Genomic DNA, 21,338 nt, shown 5'->3' on the forward strand with positions numbered 1-21,338 from the left:
AAACTTTTAAGCTAAATGCCTTAAAAACATGCAAATTAATAAAAAATTGTGCTGGCACTTAATCAGCAGGCCAAACAGAGAGCGACGGACATCCCATCATGCTTTGCCCACAAATTCAACTGAATCGTAGGAACTGAATAGCAGTGATTTAGTAGTGATTTCTCTTTATAACCACAGTGTTCAATCAACCAGTAGCAGTAGCTGTTAGACTTTCGAAAATGTGCTGAATACTTTAGATAAAAATGAATTAATACTCCATGACTGCTGGAGGCTTTGAACACCCAGCTTACCACCCATCACCCATCTGCTGCAGCGTAAAACTTCTTCCTGCAGAATGATGCAGTACATCAGGCTATATGATCCTCTGTATATATGGAAAATGTTAACTTCACACTACCTTCAAATCAAACTAATCAGTATTTGAAAACATGGGGCTGTGCTATTGCAGTTCTTTGTGCCATATTTCTTATCTTTACACAGTAATTACTTCACCTTTTTAGCAGTTTTTAAAATGCATAGCCATGTTTTTCATGCACATTAAATTGCTCTTGTTCTATATGTATTTTTAAAATAAATAAATAGTGGTTTAATTCAGAAAGAACACCACACTCCGATGTACTAACTGGATTTTTGCAGAGATTTTATATGCACACAATAACTTTATTTTTAAAAATCATAAGGCTGGAATCATTGTTTAAATGAATACTAAACAATAATACACAGATAAGAGAAAAATGACTGCTGCATGACGAATACAATAAAATATGTAAAGAATATGCAGTGGGACTGTGATGTCGATATGGTATTAATTGTGAGTTAGTATCTGTAGTAGTAATTTGAACATTTCCAATACAGAGATGTTTAAGTGAGCTGGGGAAGAAAGGACTAATTTTCTGAGTGCCAAAATCAGGTCAAGTTAGATAGTCTGCATGGTACCATGGGACACATTCACACTGAATGTAATAATGTACATCATTAGACTGGTATTGCACCTCTGTTCTGGAAACATTCCGCAGTGCTGTAAACAGCACATAAAGGTCATATTTGTTTTCTGTAGTTGATTATATTTGTTAATGAATTGTTTTCCAGTGTGTGAGGCTCTCAGCTTTACAGTGGCACGGTGGCCTCACATCTCTGGGACCTGGGTTTGAGTCTCCACCATGGCTCCATGGATGTGGAGTTTGCATGTTCTCCTCATGTTATTGTGGGGTTTCCTCTGGGTGCTTCAGTTTCCCCCCACCATCCAAAAACATGCTGCGGTTAATTGGAGTTACCAGATTGCCTGTATGTGTGTGTGTGTGTGTGTGTCCTGCCATGGGTTGGTGTATCTTGGGTTGTTCCCTCCCTTGCATCCATAGTTTCAGGAAAGGCTCTGGACCCCAGTGACCATGAATAACACAAGCGGTTATAGAAAAATCAATGGATGTGCATGGCTCCCAATTTTAGAGGTATGTTTAATGAGGCAGTGTAGTCTATGAACTGTTCCCACCTTCTTGGACGTTGTGGGACTTCAAATTTTATCAATTTTTATTTGAGTGTTGACATTACTGTACTAATGAAATAGTATGAAATGTGAATGTTTAATTTTTGGGGGGGAGTTTATATTCTATAGTCATATTTTCTATGTAGTAGTACAGTACCTCTACATTTACATTTAAATGTATTTTAAATAGATGTAGCTTTAAATACAATTTAGAAATTTGCTCTGGCAAACCACAATAACAAATTATATTATTTTCTTTTAAAGTTGAATGTTTTAAGATTTAAAAAATGACATCGCCTATTTGAATTATGTAAGAGAGCTGAAGTTCTGTAATGGGAAATGAATTATGGCCAGTTTGTGGCCCTGCAAAGGGTCTGTCACCCTGGAGTCTTTCAGCGTTGACTTTGGCCCTTGGGGCCGGTGTTAAATCGCACCTCTGATGAAGGGGAGATGTTCAGCAAGCTCCGAGGGGGCCACTTAACACATACCCATAGCGGCGGGCTAAACACGAATGTCTGGGGCAGTAAGACTTACGGCATTTTCAGTGTCTGCTAAGCAGTGTAGCTGGAGGGGTGTAGAGTGGAGAACTCCGCCCTTCAGATGGTACATGTAACAACAGGAGCGTCGCTAGAGATCTATAGAACGGAGGCTAAGCCTTTACCGGTTGATTTTAATGAAAATGAATGAGATCACAGTATTTACACCAATTAGTGTACATTTGTTGGGGCCCTAGTGGCTCTCCTGTGTAACATTAAGTGGAAGACAGATAGATGTGTCCTCCTCTTCCTAACCCTGTCTCTTTCCCTTGGTGTTTAAATGCCCTGTTGGGTAGCTGCTCTCCTGTTTGTTTTAGGCTGGACATATGGCGTGACCTTTGGGCTTTACAGCATCATCATGGTGCAACACACAGCTACAAGCTTCTCTCTCTCTCCCCACCCCCGCCCCCCCTTCCCTCCCACTGTCTCCTTCCTGATACCAGATTATCTGTCACAATAGGGCGGATCATGCCTCAGGTGTGGAAATCACTGAACTTGGCCCAGAAAAAGAAATAAAACATTTCACAGGTTCTCTTTCAATTAACCCCGGATCCAGGCTCCTGGACTGGCTTGCTTTCCAGTGGACCGTGGACATCAGGAACATCATTTCTAACATGACCAGTTCTAATTTGAAAAGGTGGATTTTGCTAAGCTTAAAAAATGGTTTTGATTTAGCCCATAAAGAAAACCCTCCGCAGCTATCAAGTCAAATACATGAAATTCATAAGGATCCCAGTGATGAGAGAACTACAGTTGGCCAGCGGTATGATGGGGAATGTGCTTGGCCTTAAAAGTGATCTCTACATCGTGACGGTCAGGAGATTGAAACCACGGGGAACAGTTAACTCGGCTCACAGGATTCATTAACATTCATCTCCAAACATAAAAACATCACAAAGCAAGCCTAAAGTAATATTGGGTTTTAGTGGTTTGACAACAATTGTGTACATATAAGAAGATAATGATATAATAGTAAATATTTTTAAGTTTTAGGCACCAAAAAGCATGAATTAAGCTGCCGTTAATGTGAAACATTACATCATTACAAAGAAACATGAAGAGAAAACAACATTCAAAAGCAATTGAGAATAATTGAGGAGTCTATTAAATGTAATTGCTTCTGGGAGAACTGCAAAGCCCTATGCTAATCGAAACCAGATAAATTAACCATTAAAAATAGAGATATCTTGCCAAATCGTCCTCCTTTCATCAAAAATAATTGATTGTACTCACCAGTTACTGAGCAGGGGCTACAAGAGGGATGGAAGTAGGCCTGCAAGCCCTGTGCTCCCAGTGGTATAATCTAAGGGACAGACTTAAGCATGGAAATTGCAAGTGTTTGTGTGGCCAGCAATTAAGACTTGGAAGTGACGTTGGTTCCGTAACTAAATACCACAACACAATTAATCCCACACCCGATATCATGGCTATAAAAAAACCTATTTTGAAAATTGTGAAACTGCTGTTATTCAAAAACAAAGGTAAAATATTAGTATTGTTTGTATACTTCCAAAGCATATTAGATTAATTTTGTTGCAAAGGTCATTGTTAAATGGTTTTGCAGAAATACACAAACAACCAATATGCCAGCACTGGCAACAACACGGGCGACAAAAGTCCTCTTTGTTCGGAGGTGACAAGTGGACTGAGGTCACTGGCCCAATTTCCCAATTATTCAACATTCAAGAAATTTGTTCATCACGTTGAAGTAGTTTGAATCAGTTAATCTCACAGCAAAAGATTTATACTGGAATCTTTAACATGCTTAGTTGGACACATTAACAGACAACTTCTACCAGTTTATACTGGACTAAAAACCTTACTGGTGCTAAAGCAGGGCCTTTACTGGAACTAGAATTAGCATAAATTTGATGTTTTTCTTAATTCCTTGGCTGAAGCTTTTATTTAAAGTAAAGTGAAGTTTTAACATATTAATATAGCTAGATATTTTGCTGCAGGATTTACTAGAATTCCAAATGGCAATGTTTGGGTTATGGGTCGATGTCCTAAAGCAGTATAACCTGCTACTCTCATTATATGTTTAAATACCTCTCCATTCATCACAAAGCTCAGCAATGCCAAGAACAGAGAGCAGGAAAAAAATTCTCCTGAGCCAGCAGGTCCTGAGGCCCCCGTCCGACTCACAGAAGAGCTTAAAGTCAGCCTGAGTAAATCATACCTAAGAATAGACAAAGTGACAGATGTCATTGTGATGCTTCTGGGCTGTGAATGCACAGCACGTGGATAAATAATGATGAAACGGCAGCTCAGAGGGCAGCCTGATCTGGCTCTGCTCCCAGTGCAGTCAGCAGAAGGAGGAGAGAGAGCTGAACTTCCTCTAAACATGTACCCAGCACAGGGGATGAGGATGGACCACTTAGCCAGAATAATCACCTTGTTTTCCCCCAGACGTCTCAAACGACATCAAGCAATGATAGATCAACAGTCCTCTTTATGAGGAAATGTCAGACAAATGAGTGTAAATTACTTCACAGAACAACACAGCCTAAGGAAGTTAAAATAAAGGAGAGTATCATGTAGACATACTTACATACATATAGAGGATTCTCTACTTTATTCTTTATTCTTTACAGATTATAATCTTAATGCAGATTATAAAATGTTTCTCCTACATTATAGTATCAAACTGGGTCTTGAATCTGTGTCCATTATCAAATGCACAATTCTGTAGTTCTGTTTGACATATCATCTCACCATGCCGACGAAACAGGTTAAACTTCCCCGAATGGATCCAATTTAGGAGAGAGAAACGGTGTCCTAAAGTGACCCGCCTCAGGGGTCTTTGAAATACCTGGCAGGGGGTCCGGGGCCTTTCATCGCCCGTTTGTCTGACTCACTTCCCGTGAGCAATGTTCCGGCTCGCAGTCATGCCTCCTCGCCACTCTAGCATAGCGCGATGTTAATTCGCTGGGCATGGCTCTCGCGTGAGACCAAAACCGCCAAGGAACAGGCTGGCGTTGGAATGTACCATTGTGTGTGAAGTCTGGAGGCACTGCTTTCATGAATGAATGGTGAGGCCATGTGATAAAACCATCTGAGAAAGGTTGGCATTCCTCAGAGAATGCCAGGAAGTGCCCTCACCACGTTAAACCCGTCACCTGGGCATTTATGGATAGAAGGGGGTCCAGGGCAGGTCACTAATTAGCCAGGCTTGCTGTGTCCATCACCTGCAGTGTTTAAAGAGTAACTGCAGAATGGATGACTGGCCCCACCCACTTTGCCTAACAAGAGGAAGAAGGAAATGCTGCAGGTAAACAACTCTGCATGGTCTGCCTCGGCTCCGAGCCGCTGTACTTCGTCCCCCCAGGATGTGTTGGGGTGGGGGGGTCCACAGCCCCATGATCGAAGCAGAGGCAGGACCGAGAGAGAACGAGAGAGAGAGCAGGAGAGAGCAGTAGCTGGAAGTGGGAGGGGGTGAGATGGGAGAGGGAATCAGATGAGCTGTCCCATAAGCTCACAGCAGAAACCTCCCCCCCTCCCCCAGAGCGAGGGTGACGTTCATGTGAAAGACTGGGGCGATGCTCACCTGCACATTTTAATACCCCCCCCCCCCCACCTCCATTTAGCAGAGCCTGGCAGCTAATCAGGTGCTGAGCAGTCAGGCAGTAGTGGCAACAGCAGGAGCAGCTCAGGATGTCAGCGCTGCACACGCACCCACATGCAAAACACCCCCCCATTCTGCCATCGGGATTCTCCCTCTCTCTCTCTCCCTCTCCCTCTCTCTCTCCCTCTCCCTCTCTCTCTCCCTCTCTCGCTGAGATCACGACTCCGCACGCCTTTCTCCTGCAGCTGGAGCGCTCTCTCTTCGCATCATCCGCCTGCTCTCTCGCGGGGTCCACGGGGAAGGGCAGACGCCGAGGCTAGCAGTGCCACCCGCGTGGGGTAACCCGGGGCGACCGCGGACGACAGCACACCGGCGACCTCCGTCGGCAGGGGAGTGGAGAGCGTTCGGCACCTGAAAGAAGGGGATCAGTCCGCTCAGCCGCTCAGCCGGCCGCGACGTGGGACCGTTGACCTTCGCCGGCCCCTGTGCTGCGTGTAGGGGGTGGGAACACCCCCCCGTACCGAGCGGCCATGGAAGAGACCCTCACCTGCAGCAACACAACCTTCACGCAGGTTTTTGGCAATCAGGGGCAGCTCATGCAAGCCAGTGAGTACCCAGCAGCCTCTCTCTCTCTCTCTCTCTCTCTCTCGCTCATACACACACCCCTGATCCCAGCTGTGGACCCTTTACCTCCTCCCCCTCTTCCAGCCCCCACCCCCCCCCACCCACCCAAGCATGTGCTTTTATGTAACGTGTCGCCAAGTCTCTCACCTCAGCTTCTCGTTTTCCAGCACGGCGCCGTTATTTTAAGTTTTCAGACATTCAGGGACTCTGGGCTCTGGACAGGGACAGCCTGTGGACAGCGGAGTGTCACCTTCGCAAAGCTTGGGGGTAAAAGGACTAAAACACAGCCCTGGTGTTTGGCAGCCTGGTGGCCAAAATGTGGAGTTGGGTTTGTGGGAATGAGGGGCTGCAGAGCTGCTGTGAGGCCGTCCTGAGCCCAGCGTCGGGGAGCCGTTTTCCGCGATGTCGTAATGGCAGTCCTCTGCAGTTAGATTTCACTCTTTCGCTCTCGCTACATAACTAGGGTTCTGTACCAACCTGATCTCATGACAGCGCCTAAGAGGTTTTCCAATGTGTGGGGGGGAAAATGTGCACTGTTTACACTTACGACGCCTGCGTGTGATGGCCAGTGGTATTGACCCAAGATGTAACACGGGGCAGAAACGTCTCTGGATGGTCAGAGGTTTTGCTCAAAGCTGGTTACAAGTGACACACTGCTCAAAACTCATTCATTACTTATTGTGATTTTGAATTGCATGAAAATGTAGCGCTAGAGATGATCAGTTAGAGGTTTATGGGGTTTAAGCTGTGTAGAGCATCCTTGCTGTTGTAACTCATGTAACACACCTTTCTGTACGACCCTAATAATTTGAGAGTTTAGCACTGAATAGCAGGCCATGCTGCATGCAGATGTACCCCTGTGTACGTGCCTGGGTGCATCAGCCTTTGGGGAGTGCTCTCTGGGAAATGCTGTGTGACTGCTGTGTTTGAGGGACTGCACACGTATGTTCTCAGGGGCCGACTGATGCATAGTCTGTCCTAGGTTGTAGTCTAGGGCTCCAGCAAAATCAAGGGCCTGACCCGGTAAAATCAGGGGCCCGACCCGGTAAAATCAGGGGCCCCTCTCCAGGAAAAAACAAATGGTTAAACGTATTAAACCTGGCCGATTGATCTCCTAGTGACATATGTACCTCCCTTGCCAACTGATAAATTTTACCAACTGAACCTCCAGGCTCAGTGTCAGCTTAGTGTCCCCACAGAAGTTAATCCACCCCGTGTGTTATAATAAACCACACACACATACCTACTCTCCTGGACTGTATGGGTAGTGTGTAGCGCTCAAGCTGATGCCGGGTCACTGACCGGTGGTTTGGCAGGGTATTGTGTAATTAAAACATTTTTTGGGACGCGAGTACGGAAGTGTGTGTCTTACAGAGAGGATGTAATGGAGGGCCCAGCTGTCACGCTGCACCAAAATATACTCACTTCACCTAAAATCTGGCCTCACTTCACTGCTCAGCTCTAGAAATATCGAGGTGGAGACATTAATTAGGCAGAAGCTGGACACAAAGCAATTACAAGACACAAAACACCAGAGCAGGGCATGAGTCTAATTATTAATTACTAGTTATACAACATTCAGAAATGGCTTGGAAGCAGTTAAATTGAATTACGTTTGTCTGAATTATTTCCCATCGTATCTGCGGAGCGAGCAGATGTTGTGAGTAGTGTGAGAGCCAAACTCGGTAGACGGATGCTGGACATTCGCTGACATCGTCCTCCGATAGCAAGCAGGAGTCACACTGTGTCGGGGAGGCAGAGACACACAGAGAGGACTGGGGGACGGTAAGTGACTCGAACCCAGGTTTTTTACAGAAGGAGAAGACATGCCCAACACCGGCGAGTTCCTCTGGCCGGGGGTCTGCATGCGTGTTTATGATACTTTCGGTCCTGGTTGGCGTAGCATGAAGCCGCCAGCTAATCCAGAGGCTGCATCCCAGTGCTTTCAGAGATGCGTACAGACACAGGTGAGCGACTGAGCTGAATCCCCCAGTGGCAGGTCAGAAAAAAGCACAGAGCGTCCGACTCATGCTCTGATGCACCAACTGCGGGGGCAGTGTCGCCTACCAGCGAACAGACAGCCTAAAAAACACACGCATCACTCACAGGTAAAGCGCAGGGTGACACATTCCCATCTTAGCATGCAAAACCTGCTCTGACAGTCAGTCTCAACTCCGTCCGTTATACTAACGAGTCATGTGTCACTTCACTTAATTGAAAATGATTTACTTTGAGAATAAATGTATATTACAATTGTTCATTTTTACTACATAAATCATATCAGTGTAAATTATAAATGTGTCTTTTCAATGCAGGAATTCCTCTCTCCAAACATCATATAATAAATACTGCTTGTATGTTGTAATGTTTTATTCGTAAGCAAATAAAAGCTTTATGAATATTGTGGCGGATATAAGGTTCTTGAGAGCGATGAGTCACAAACTCATTTTCCCACTCAAATGGGCAACTTTCACGGCTCTTAAGATATTCCTACAGATTAAATATATCCTGACAGTTACAGTGACACCTACAGTGGCTGGGCAGTTACATTAATATACCCTTAGAAGAGAAATTATTTTAAATAGGTCCCAGTCAGGGAACCTGAAGAATCAAATTATTCGTAATAAACGGAATAGGGCCCTTGCTTCTGTCCCAGGCAGGTGCGAGTGCATTAATAAACTCCGTTGACGGAGCATTGAAGTCTCATGTAAAGCTATTTAAACCCCTATGATGAAAACTCTCTGGCCCTAATCGAGCTTGTAATGTGGTTTGTGTAGCTGCTGCCTTCAGTGTCGCACCAAAGCACCCCCTGGTAATTCCGGACCTCCGGCTGCTCGACTCCTTCCCTGCTCCTCTTGGGATCAGCACGGAATATTATAAATAATATTCTTTGTCTGGATTTGTCTGTCGACCGTTTATGACCAGCCGCGGCATGTGTCTGGCATGCATGAGTGCATCGCTGTGTTCTGAAGAAGATGCCATGATTATTAATATTTAGCATATGGTTGTTTGGGATGCTCTGTGCCTCTATAGCGGGGGGTCTCCAAATCTGGTCCAGGAGAGCAACTATCCAGTTTTCTATCCTATCTGGCTTCTGATCAGCCTCACCTGTTCCAGGTATTTACCTGACAGCACATCAGCAGCCAGGTAGGATAGAAAACCTAATGGACGATAGTTGTCCTGGACCGGAGTTGGAGAGCCCTGGTCTACAGTGAGTGTTGAAATTTCCACCTGCATCTGATTCTGGACTACAGAATATGTTATGAATACATAAGGGCTTTTCATAAATCTTTTTATGACAAATCTCTAGCGTGAGAGGTGGGAAATCTAGAGCATTGAGATGTTATAACAGAAAATCTGCCACTTCCAGTGTGGCTCAGATTGGCATTAGAGTCTTGTCTAACAGCAGGTATGTATTTTTGTTTTATATGAGTCATCCCGCAATCGCCCATTCAGATCGAACCTGACTCTGTCCCCATGCAATTTGCATATTTTTCCATGCTTAGTGTGATTTTCCTCTGGGTACTTTGGTTCCATCGCAATGCAAAAACATACTGTGATGTATAATTGGTCACTTCAAACCCTCATTTGGTGTAATTGTTATGCACGGTTATTATATAGGTATTGAAAACTATTACAAAAAACGAAAACCACAATGTCCACAGCGATACAAACAAAAAAAAACTATAGAAAAAAAAATAAAACCGCAGCAAAAATTAAAACCCTAAAACATTGAAATTAGTTGAGTGAGGCGGAAGTGATGTTTTTAATTTTCTAGGAAAAGTATAAATGTCAAAGACAGCACTACCGAACTAGCTAGAATTGACACTGAGAAATGGGGGGGGGGGCTGTCTTTCCTAAAACTGCCCAGTAGCTTACGGTCTGGAAGGTGTTCCTGTCACGCAGGCTTTTGTGGAGCAAATTTTCTCAGTGTACAAACTATCCTCAGATTCCTTTCAGGTTGAAGATGCCCTCTCTGTCTATTTCCCTACACACACTTCTGTTTTGTTCTGAGCATCTGTTTTGTAGTTGTAGTAATGAGTGTCATTCATTACTGAAAAATATCAAGAAACTGTCTTCCAATGGAGGCATTACTTCATTGTGTTTTATTGTGTGCAATTGGATTAATATTTATGTGTCGTTTGGTGATTTATTTGCCGTTTACACGAGTGCATTGGAATGCTTCTTTTCACATATGTCATCTCACTCTCCTGTGAGACAGACAGACACACACACATACAGGTGAAAGCAAAGTTTGGGGTTCAAGCACAGGGTTTGGCCATTTATCTGGCTGCCCAGGAGCCTTTTGGGGGGGGGGGGGGTGGGGGGTTAAAGGCCTTAGTCATGTGTCTTATGGCGATATGGCTACTCAGCCTGGGCTGGGGCTCAAACCGGCAGCCTTCCGGTCTCAGCCGCAGAGGCTTAACCTGCTGCTATTTGAAGTTTCTCGCATGTTGATTCTCATATAAACATTTTACAGTGGCATGTCCTGTTGTAATGAATTTCACTAACCATATATGCCTTTGTAATTCACCCCACTCTTTTGAATACCCACTTTAATCAAGGCTTTTATCAAAACAATGACAAATAACACTAAATTAAAACTAAAACGAGTCATATCAAAGCTAGAGTAAGTCTGTACTGGTGTACCTGCTTTATATTGAGTGTATCCTAGTTTTGCATCGATAACAGTGACTCTGAGTGGGTAACTGCTTATTTGAAAAAAATAGGCATCACTATCCAGTGAATAGTATTATTTATCGATTTAGAACATGATTATTCGGTAAGATCATAATTCTGTTCTTTCAGAGTAGTAGCCGTTGACTAATGCTTGTCCAGATGGGTCAGGCTTCGTGTCTCTGCTCTTGCAGTCTTCAGTGGGGTATTTGGCCTGATTTGGTTCATTCGTCATTATTAGCCACGTCTAACGTGTTGGATTCAGGAGACAAAGCCTCCGTGTGGCACCTTAATGCCTTATCAGTGATGTTTAGACCATTTGAGCTGCTTCCCTTGTAATCCAGTTGGTGCCAACAGAGCTCAATGGAGCGGCTGGTTGCACTACTATCATTTATCATTCTGCGCAGGTTCTTCCCTTCCAATATAAAGGTAATCCCGTTTTATTGCTCCTCTCTGTCTTACCAGCAACACAAGGTATTAATATTAAGAGAAAGACTGCAATGCACAGGGCCACACGTAACTTGTGCCTAGCATGAATGCGTTCCCTCTCTGGGCATGGGGATATGCTGAGGACTGAGGAGTGGGAAAAAATAGCCAGACTGCTGAAGCAAGCAAAAAACTAGCTTACATTTTTCATTCCGCCTTCATCTCGAGAGTGCCGCTGGCTGTTCTCTGTAATACTCTTCACTGGTTCTCTCCACTTCAAATCAACATTATGTTGTTTCTCAAGAACAGAAGCCTTATCGGGGAGCCGGGGTGCTCGGGTCAATTAGGGCTTGTAGCTTCTGCAAGCCCTTCATGGTGGTTATTTGGCTTTGCGTATTAGCTAGGTTTTGCCTTCATCAAAAGGACGTCAGAATGCAATCTGGGTCATTCAGAACCAAATTGTAAAGATTTTGCAGAGTTTAATGGGGTTGTCAACTGTCACGCATCAGGCGTGACACTCACGGATTCAGACCCTAATGTTCACGTAAGAAATCTTATGGAAAATCCATTTGTTCCATTATGAACCTAAAACTAGCTACATCAGAAGTGTTGGGGTAGTTTGCAAACCCTACAGACTATTTACAAGGTAATAAAACTCTTGCATACATGTAAAAGCGTGTGCAGACTTGTCTCGAACTAAAAATCTCACGGCAGCCAGCTGACCATAGTTGTCAAGCCTGGTATATGAAGATGGTTGAACAACAGTAAAGAATTTATTTTTCCCTTCCCACGAACAAACGAATAGCCACCCCTGATATAACAACATTTGAATGGAGAGACATGCTCCGCCAGTCATGTGTGTGATTTTGAGAACACTGCCACCTACTGAGCTGCCCTGTCACTGCAGATAGTAGGACGAGATGGACAGAGATGTGAAAAGTAGCAACGCTCAACATGGTTTTGCTGAAGCATGATTTGGGCTGGTGAGGCGAGTGAGTGAGTGAGTTTGGGTTTCCCATTGGGCTGCTGTTCTCTGGCTCGGCCTGCCTCACGGTCCAAAGCCCTCACGGCTCCCTGGAGGCGCAGGATGATTGGTCAATCGATCAACAGCGTGCTGGAGCCATTTAGGTATTGCACGTGAGCAACATGCAGTATGTCAGTTCCCAGAGACTTCTGAGAAGATTACTGTGGGTAACAGTGATTAGAGCGGGAAAGATGAAAGGGAATTGATGATGTGAGCAGTATGTCTTCCAGGTCTGAGCAATAAGGAAATGTGAAATAATTCAGCATGACTTGTGTGAATTAAGAGTTTGGATGGAATATGAGGCTATTGTGCACTGCTGCTTTGAGAAGAGCACCATGAGAGCTGTGAAGGCAGAAGGAAGAGATGACCGTTCCCACAAAATAACTTTTCCATTTAAAAGTGACAACAAGCCGGAATGGGGACATCGTATTTTATACACTGTGCTATACAGAATGCTCTAAACCGACACATAATACCCTCCACTAGCTGCTAACCGCTAAGCTTATCGCCCCATCCACCAAACAGCCTTCTTTTTAAGGTGTCCTTCGGAAGTTCCCACCAATAATCAGTTTCTAAGATATTACCCAGGGTAGGAAAAACGTGACCCTTGGGTTGCAAAAACAAGTGGGGAACACAAGTGCTCCAGCCTAAATCTGAGCACGCTTGGTTCGTTAACAATCGCATTCCTCACATATGATTGTATGTCCAGCCTTTTAGCTTTAACGTTAGCGTGCATTGGTTCCTTGTTTGTGCATCCAGGAATGCAGCCCCAAGCCCTGCAGTGGGAGGTGTCTTATTCCTGAAAGAAGTCCTACTGAGCTAATCGGCGATCTGCACCACTGCTATAGCAAAATGATGGTGCTTATCATCCATAGGTCATTTCACAGCAGGAAGGGCTGCAGGGACGCTCTAGTTCTCGTGGAGGTCTAGAATTACGTACTTGGGGTCAGGGTTCTCTATTGTGACATCACAGCTTGACTGTCACATCTCAGTAGGGAACAGAAGTGTGCAGATGAGACTTACAGGCAGCTCAGGGAAGACTGCTCTGTGATTACCAAGATAAGATGTTCTGTCCTCAGGGTCTCCAGAAGAAACAGTGCAGGAAGGATGTAAACACATTAAACTTTTTGGGACAGACCTGACAGGACACTGACTTGTGCTCAGGAAGGTGGCAGCCGAAATCCCTGGAGAGGCTCCTCTGCTCTGCCCTTGAACAGAGTACATAACCTGAATTGCTCCAGTGAAATAAATAGCTGCTATTAACTGTCAACTGAGCAGCAGTTCAACAAGAAGTCAGATAATAATTGCAGTATTTGGCTGAAAATCAGATCTGCAGACTGACAGCAGACTTGAATGTCTTTTTTGAAGGTCCCACGTTGTGTGTGTAATTTTTACGTTTTGTTCTTGTAAAGGTCAGTTTTTTTATTTGACATGGAAGAAGTCTGCCATTTTAGGTGGGTTTTGGCTTCATCATTGATTAATTCTAATATTATTGTTTCTTTTGCTCGTGGTTAAGTGACAACAGTCTTGGAAAATTTCATTTTATATTTATTGAAATCAATATGTAACCCTTTAATGTGTGTATGTGTGTGCCACTCACCAATGAGTCAGTAATATCTGACCACTGTTGTCTTTGAAGACATTAACTCATATAGACTGTTACCAAAAGTAACTGCATAAAAAAACATCTGGTTTCAAATGACTGAAAACTGACACTATATGGGGTTAGTCTTTATTTAAGTAGAATCCATTTCACCTGGCTCTGACCCCAGTGTGTGCTTCACTGTGTGTATCAGTGCTCCCCATCCATGGCCAGCAGACCTACACTGTGCAGTGGTTTTGTGGTCAGGGGTAGCGTGAAAAGGATTCAGCCCTGGCTTCATGCTGCCCAGAACTAATCTAAATGCAGGAGCAGTGTGAATGTCAGTAATAAAAGTCGTTTCCATCCACCTTAATTTCACATGCGAGATGGAATTTCTGCTTGATCCACAGAGACTTTGAGCTAATTCTCTTCTCTGTTCCGGTCAGCGGCTGTGGTCAGCATTTCAGTGTCGATTGTGTTGCTCTGCTATAAGCTGAAGACTCTAAACCAATGTTTCCCAATCCGGTCCTCAGGGACCCACAGATAGCACTTGTTTTTGTTTCCTCCCAGCTCTCTACTACGAGAAAAAACATGGACTGCCTGACATGGAGCTGGAATGGAGCAAAAATGTGGACTGTCTGGCAGGGAGCTGGGAGGGAGCAAAAACATGGGCTGTCTGGCAGGGAGCTGGGAGGGAGCAAAAACATGGGCTGTCGGGCAGGGAGCTGGGAGGGAGCAAAAACGTGGACTGCCTGACATGGAGCTGGAATGGAGCAAAAATGTGGACTGTCTGGCAGGGAGCTGGGAGGGAGCAAAAACATGGACTGTCTGGCAGGGAGCTGGGAGGGAGCAAAAACATGGGCTGTCTGGCAGGGAGCTGGGAGGGAGCAAAAACGTGGACTGTCTGGCAGGGAGCTGGGAGGGAGCAAAAACATAGACTGACTATGGGTCCCCCTAGGACCGGATTGTGAAACACGGCTCTAAACTGCTGGTGTTATAATTGACTGAGCTATCTTCGGCTAAACACACATAAAAATCTGCTGCTGCTGCTGTTTTCAGTAAATAAGGAAACGGTAACATGATTATTTCCTCACATCTTTAGTAAATGTCAGGAACCTGATATATTCTGCGGAGCTCAGGAGGAACTATGGGCACATTAATGGGAAATGTCAAAAAACTCCATCTGAAGTTATATTCTTTAGGTTTAATGAGGAACTCTTTTAAGTTCAAGTTGAGCTCAAGGTCACAAGATTAATTTGTGGAACAATCCAGATTAAATGCAAAGGCACCACTATGAGGTTTGGCCATTAGGATTACATACATTTCACTTTGAATTAAGCTGACCTTAAATTATGGCTTTTTTTTCCTGCTTTGCCATTTTTATTTCACGCTGCAGACTGGGGCTGTGGTTAATCAGCGGAGATGAATCCACACTGTTCAAGAGCTGAAACCAAAATGAAATCCTTCACATACATTCTGCTGTGAGAATCAATCACGTTAGTGAATTAAAGACATCTAAATGAGGTTCTCCCGGCTGGAGATACGGAAGATGGATGGGGGGAGTGACTTGGCGTGAGGCATTACACAATGAGAGTTCCTAAACAATGAATTTAAAAACTCTTCTTTGAATTCTTAGCAGCCAGGATAATAGTGACTAATGAACTGGAACTATGACAAAACATTGTAGCATGAAGTCCCAGAGGGAACCCTGGTGATATGTATTCATAAAGGTACTTTACATTCAGCAGCATATGCAACAGAATAAAATATTGGAATTATAACCTGGAAAATATAAACAAAAATAGTATCACTCATTTATGACGTGAGCCATCATTTTGGTACTTAAAAATAATCCATTTAAGAAATTTGAATACATCTCTTTTAGGATGTGCTTCTTTTTAGATGTATATTCATCCATCCATCCATCCACCCACTTTCAGAGACCCAGAGTGTAAATCCCAGGACAGCAGCCACCATAAGGCAGGGTGCAGCTTGAACATGAGCTTGCTCTAAATATGCCCTGAGCAGATCACATTACCCCAGCAAGTGTGACAGGTGTAACTAAACCCCAGATTAATTCAAATGTGCTGCAATGGTTTGACGGACTGACTTTCTGCACTGTAATGGCTTGCTGGGGTAATCTAGCCTAATCAGAGCTCATTATTATCATACTGATTTACTGAGTGACAAGCAATGACGACAGCACTGGTATCACCTGAAACATCCCTTAGTTCTGAATCCATCCGGTGGTCGACCTTTCAGCAGTGCCAACTGACTCAGGACAGGACTGGGTACTGGTGAGAAGCTCCAGGGCTGCAGATCCAGGGACCAGACCAAGCTTAGCTCCAGGGCTGCAGATCCAGGGACCAGACCCAGCTTAGCTCCAGGGCTGCAGATCCAGGGACCAGACCCAGCTTAGCTCCAGGGCTGCAGATCCAGGGACCAGACCCAGCTTAGCTAGAGGGCTGCAGATCCAGGGACCAGACCCAGCTTAGCTCCAGGGCTGCAGATCCAGGGACCAGACCCAGCTTAGCTCCAGGGCTGCAGATCCAGTGACCAGACCCAGCTTAGCTCCAGGGCTGCAGATCCAGGGACCGGACCTCCATGATGTACCATTGGGTTGACCTCTTCAGTCCTGGTTCCTTACAAGCATTTACACAGCTTCTTGGTTATGGAGGTAGGAAAAGTAAAGTGAGTTGGGGGTGCCTGAGCACCTGCCCCTTTTGCCCAAACGATTGAAAGTGTCCCCATTTTGAGGTTCTACGCAAAAAAGATACCAAATGGAACCGTCATCCCCTGATGAGGGACCCCCCCCTTCCCGGTTGGCAAAATCTAAGCCAAGGACACGCTCTGTTTGAGCACCTGTTTGCCCCCCCCCTTCCACACGTGAACACCAGCTCCTCAAAATCTGTGACAGTCACTGGTGTTATGGCTGATAGCATATAACAAAAAGATGGATAAATTAAGCTGTAAGATTAGAGTCGTCCTCCAGGGCAGGGAAAACTCAAGCTGAGCGCCACTGAGATAATGCGACTGCTTTATGGTGAGCGAGTGGGGAAACGCTGCATTAACATTAGCAGTGAGCAGCTCTGTTTGCCGCTGGCCACTAACGCGGAGCTTTCCAGTTCCAGTTGTAATTCTCAGATCGATAGGAGGCACCTTTTATCTGACATATCCATTCCTTCCAAGAACAATCCGCCACTTCCATTAGCTGAATTCCCTTGACGGTGTGCTGAAAGGTAATTGCACGACGGCTGCATTTTCCCAGCGCACTAACTTACAGTGATGTATTTTCCAGAAACATCGGGGCCAAAAACTGAGAACGGCGTGATAATTGGCCGTTTTCCCTTGGCTCCACGTCCTTCTCTGTACACGCCAGATTGGCATGCTCGTGGACGTTCTTTTTTCTATTAACTGAGTCAGGTTTTACAAGTTCCTCTGATCAGCTGGAGGCATGTCAGTGTTTAAGGCAGCCGCTGGGAGTCAGAGCTGTGACAGGGAGTCTGGGGGCCGCTGGGAGTCAGAGCTGTGACAGGGAGTCTGGGGGCCGCTTAGAGGCTGAGCTGTGACAGGGAGTCTGGGGGCCGCTGGGAGTCAGAGCTGTGACAGGGAGTCTGGGGGCCGCTGGGAGTCAGAGCTGTGACAGGGAGTCTGGGGGCCGCTTAGAGGCTGAGTTGGACGCTTCATATGCATTGGCATTGGCAACACCCTCATGGGTGGGGGTGAAGACTGCCGTAGGAATGAATGACGGTCCCCACAAAGATATGAATACAAATGTCCCTGCAATGTGATAAAAACCTGTTATTTTGACATTGTTGGATGGAATGCAATTAAAAAAGTAAATCTTTTGCCAAAAATCTTTGCTTGGTTACTTATGGTTAAGGTTAGGGCTGGGTGGGGGTTAATTGTTGGATTTAGGGTTATGTGCATAGAAAGGAATGGGTGGTCCCCACAAAGATATGAATACAAAATCTGTGTGTGTGTGTTCTCTTTGCGCTCCAACTTGGCTGTGTATTGTAAGGTGCTTATGTGGTTTGAAGAGGGAGATGGAAGTGTTGCTCTCCTTCTTACTGAATTATTGAGCATTGCATCGCCTACAGTACATACAGTCTATGTACAAAAACAAACTCACTCATGTTTGTTTTTCTGTGTATTTGAGACTACATTTCCGTCATTTTAGGAAATCAATCCAGGACACCAAACCAAAAAAGAAGACATGCAAATTGCTTACCTGCAAAATCGAGCAATTCTGTCTTTTTTCTTTAAAATTTGTCCCCGGAATAATAATAAACAAGCACATACACATAAGTACACACACAAACAGACACAGACGCAGGCGTATTCGGCTTGGATATTAAGGTTGCTGACATAAGTGCTTTTTGAAGCGGTGGGAAAATATAGTTTTGCTAAATAAACAGGGAGCACAATCCTGACCTGTCTGAGAGGGCAACGAGAGTTTATGGGGGGTTGGCTGTGCGTGTATATATGTGTATTATATAACTGTAATCTCCTTGTTTTAAAGAATGCATGTTTATGATTAAAAATCTTATAAACCCTTTGCAAAAGTCTGAGGCAATGTTATCTAGAAGACAGTGTCAATTATCTGACTAAAGTATTCCAAACATCCATTCGGAAAGGATTCCTGTTTGTGTTTTCTGTGACCTGTCAGTACTCAGAGGAGCGTCCAAAGCAGTTCACGTAGAGAATAGGTTTATACCTCAGCTGGAGCATTTCCAAAACACCCTCAAAAGTACAGTACAGAAGAGCCATCATAGATCAGGAAAAGACCAGAAAAGTGAAAGCGAATGTTTTAGTCCTTAACCACCTGCTAGCCTTTAAGATCCCAGCACCAAGACTGGTTCTTTGGCTGAACGTGTCAAAATCTCAATAAGCCATCAGTGTTCTGTCTGACGTCTGAATCAAGCACCTCTGGTATAAGTAGTTTGTTACAAACCCTGGGTTTCTAAAAGCAGCAAAATGGAAGGTATTTAATTCGGGGTACAAATATTTTCAGCTTCATGCTTTATCAGGTTTCTTCGTTCTCCTTCTCTTTCACTTAGAAGCACTCTGACTTTTGCTCTTTCATACCACTCAGAATCCAGGAACATGCCTCAAATACCGTGGCACAAAATACAGGATTTAACGGCTGTGTCAGCTAGATATGGGGCTGACTGAGCACTTAGGCCTCGAAGTATGAATTTATTCGGAAAATGCAGTCCGGTGAGTACTTTTCCATTATAAAAAATCCATTCTGGTAATGAATATTCGAAAGCTCATCTACCAGGCTGACATCATTTCAGAGAAATCCAGTTAGCCAAGTTACTTTGCTCAAACCTACAGTGGAACCTATTAATTACATCCCTATATATACCACATATATGTGAAATCCGCTTTCTCTGGTTTTCTGCATTTCTCAGTTCTCTTTCTGGCACGCCATATCTGAGGGATCTGAGGAACAACTGAATGATCTCACGTTTGCACAACATTGTGCAGTAATTAATGACACAGACTCACAGCTACTGTAGTTCAAACCAAACCTTCAGCTGAAAGTTGCTGTAGGTGTCAGCCAAGTGAAATATATACCATATGGGCAGATTATGATTAAACTATTTATATATTAAAAAATAAAATTTTCAATATATAATTGGTATATATACAGTATATACTGTATAAGGAAGATAGGGCTGACTGTGTGCTGTCCATCAAAAGTTAATTAACACACATTGCATATTTTATTCTGAATGGTGCAGGATATTCATTGGTTTTAACTGTCGTTCCTGGTGACCTTCCATGCGACATTAACAGTTTTCCGGAAAGTATAAACATCAGCATATTTATGAGCTGTGCTGCAGTCAGGGTGTCAGATGTATGAGATGGGAATTAAAGAGCTCCTGGCGCTGAGGGAATGAATCAGGAACCAGCGTCATCGCTCTGCTGGGATTTACTGCTTCGTCAGAAGCAGACATTTCACAGTACGAGCTCCTTGAGTTTAGCTGCACCCGGCATTTCCATACAAACCCTGCATATATTTAGACAATAATAAAATGTTTCCGTATTTTTGATCTGCGATGCGTTGGCACCCCATTCAGGGTTATTTCCTGCCTTGTGTCTGTAGCCTCCAGGACAGGCTCTGAACCACCGTGACCCTGAAAAGGACAAGTGGCTACAGAAAATGGATGGATGGATGATTTATGATCATTTATACCTTATTGATCCCAGGGTGAAATTCTTCTCCAAACAGCAGCGAGGTACCTAAAGTGCACAAATACAAACATATAGTGCAAAACAAACTGCAAAGGCACAGATTGAAATGCATTTGAAGTACATTTAATGGACTATTTCATACATTTAATAGATTGAAATGCTAGCATAAAAGCCTTTGCATCAAATATGATGAGAACCTTAAATGCACAGCAGCAATAGTCCAATCCACTGAAAAGCACATCGCTGCAGCAAGAAGCTGTGTGTCAAATAGGGGGGCAAAGTCGAGTAAGAGGGGCAATGTTGAATAGGATGGGCAATGTCGAGTAGAAGGGGCAATGTCGAATAGGAGGGGCAATGTCGAGTAGAAGGGGCAATGTCGAATAGGAGGGGCAATGTCAAATAGGAGGGGCAATGTCGAGTAGAAGGGGCAATGTCGAATAGGAGGGGCAATGTGGAATAGGAGGGACAATGTCGAGTAGGAGGGGCAATGTCGAGTAGGAGGGGAAATGTTGAATAGGAGGGGCAATGTCGAGTAGAAGGGGCAATGTCGAGTAGAAGGGGCAATGTCGAATAGGAGGGGCAATGTCGAGTAGAAGGGGCAATGTCGAGTAGAAGGGGCAATGTCGAATAGGAGGGGCAATGTCGAGTAGGAGGGGCAATGTGGAATAGGAGGGACAATGCTGAGTAGGAGGGGCAATGTTGAATAGGAGGGGCAATGTCGAATAGGAGGAGAAATGTTGAATAGAAGGGGTAATGTCAAGTAGGAAGAAGTTTATAACTGTTATATCCACATTGCCCCTCCCAGCTGACAGTCAGCTCCTGGCTACAGCAATATGTATATACTTGAATCCAGCAGATTCATAGTACATAGGATCAACCTGGACATACCTTGCAAAGCTGCTACTGGTCCAAGCCACTGTCAACTTGCATGACCAGTAGTCCAGCTCCCTCTTGGTCAGGCTTCAGTCATGCTCCGGCAGGTCTAGAACATTAGTCCATGAGCTGCGTCCCTCCTCCTGGTCTTGCTTCGTTGACTAATACTTGGAGCTTGAATCAAGTTCCGCACATTTGTGGTGGGATACATGGTTGCTATGGGAACAGCACCACCATCCTCACATCTCCCTATCTGACCATTCTCTTCTTTAAAGTCACCATAGTCACCACGGTCATGTCAGGATGTCTGACTATTTCATGTGTAAAAGGCCAGATATCAAAAT

The 21,338-nt window shown here is 44.5% G+C and overlaps 1 protein-coding gene across 2 annotated transcripts in view; it reads left to right on the top strand.

Moving 5' to 3' along the window:
- Positions 1 to 5,815: 5,815 nt before the first annotated feature.
- Positions 5,816 to 21,338, top strand: part of kazna (kazrin, periplakin interacting protein a) — a 210,442-nt gene continuing 194,919 nt past the window's right edge. For both annotated transcript variants that reach the window (XM_072713483.1, XM_072713484.1), the window contains exon 1: positions 5,816 to 6,190. In XM_072713483.1, the coding sequence (XP_072569584.1) occupies positions 6,115 to 6,190 (76 nt within the window). In that variant the 5' untranslated portion in view covers positions 5,816 to 6,114. The remainder of the gene's footprint in view (positions 6,191 to 21,338) is intronic.

Source organism: Paramormyrops kingsleyae, chromosome 6 (assembly GCF_048594095.1).
Source record: "Paramormyrops kingsleyae isolate MSU_618 chromosome 6, PKINGS_0.4, whole genome shotgun sequence".
NCBI classification, from domain to species: Eukaryota; Metazoa; Chordata; class Actinopteri; order Osteoglossiformes; family Mormyridae; genus Paramormyrops; species Paramormyrops kingsleyae.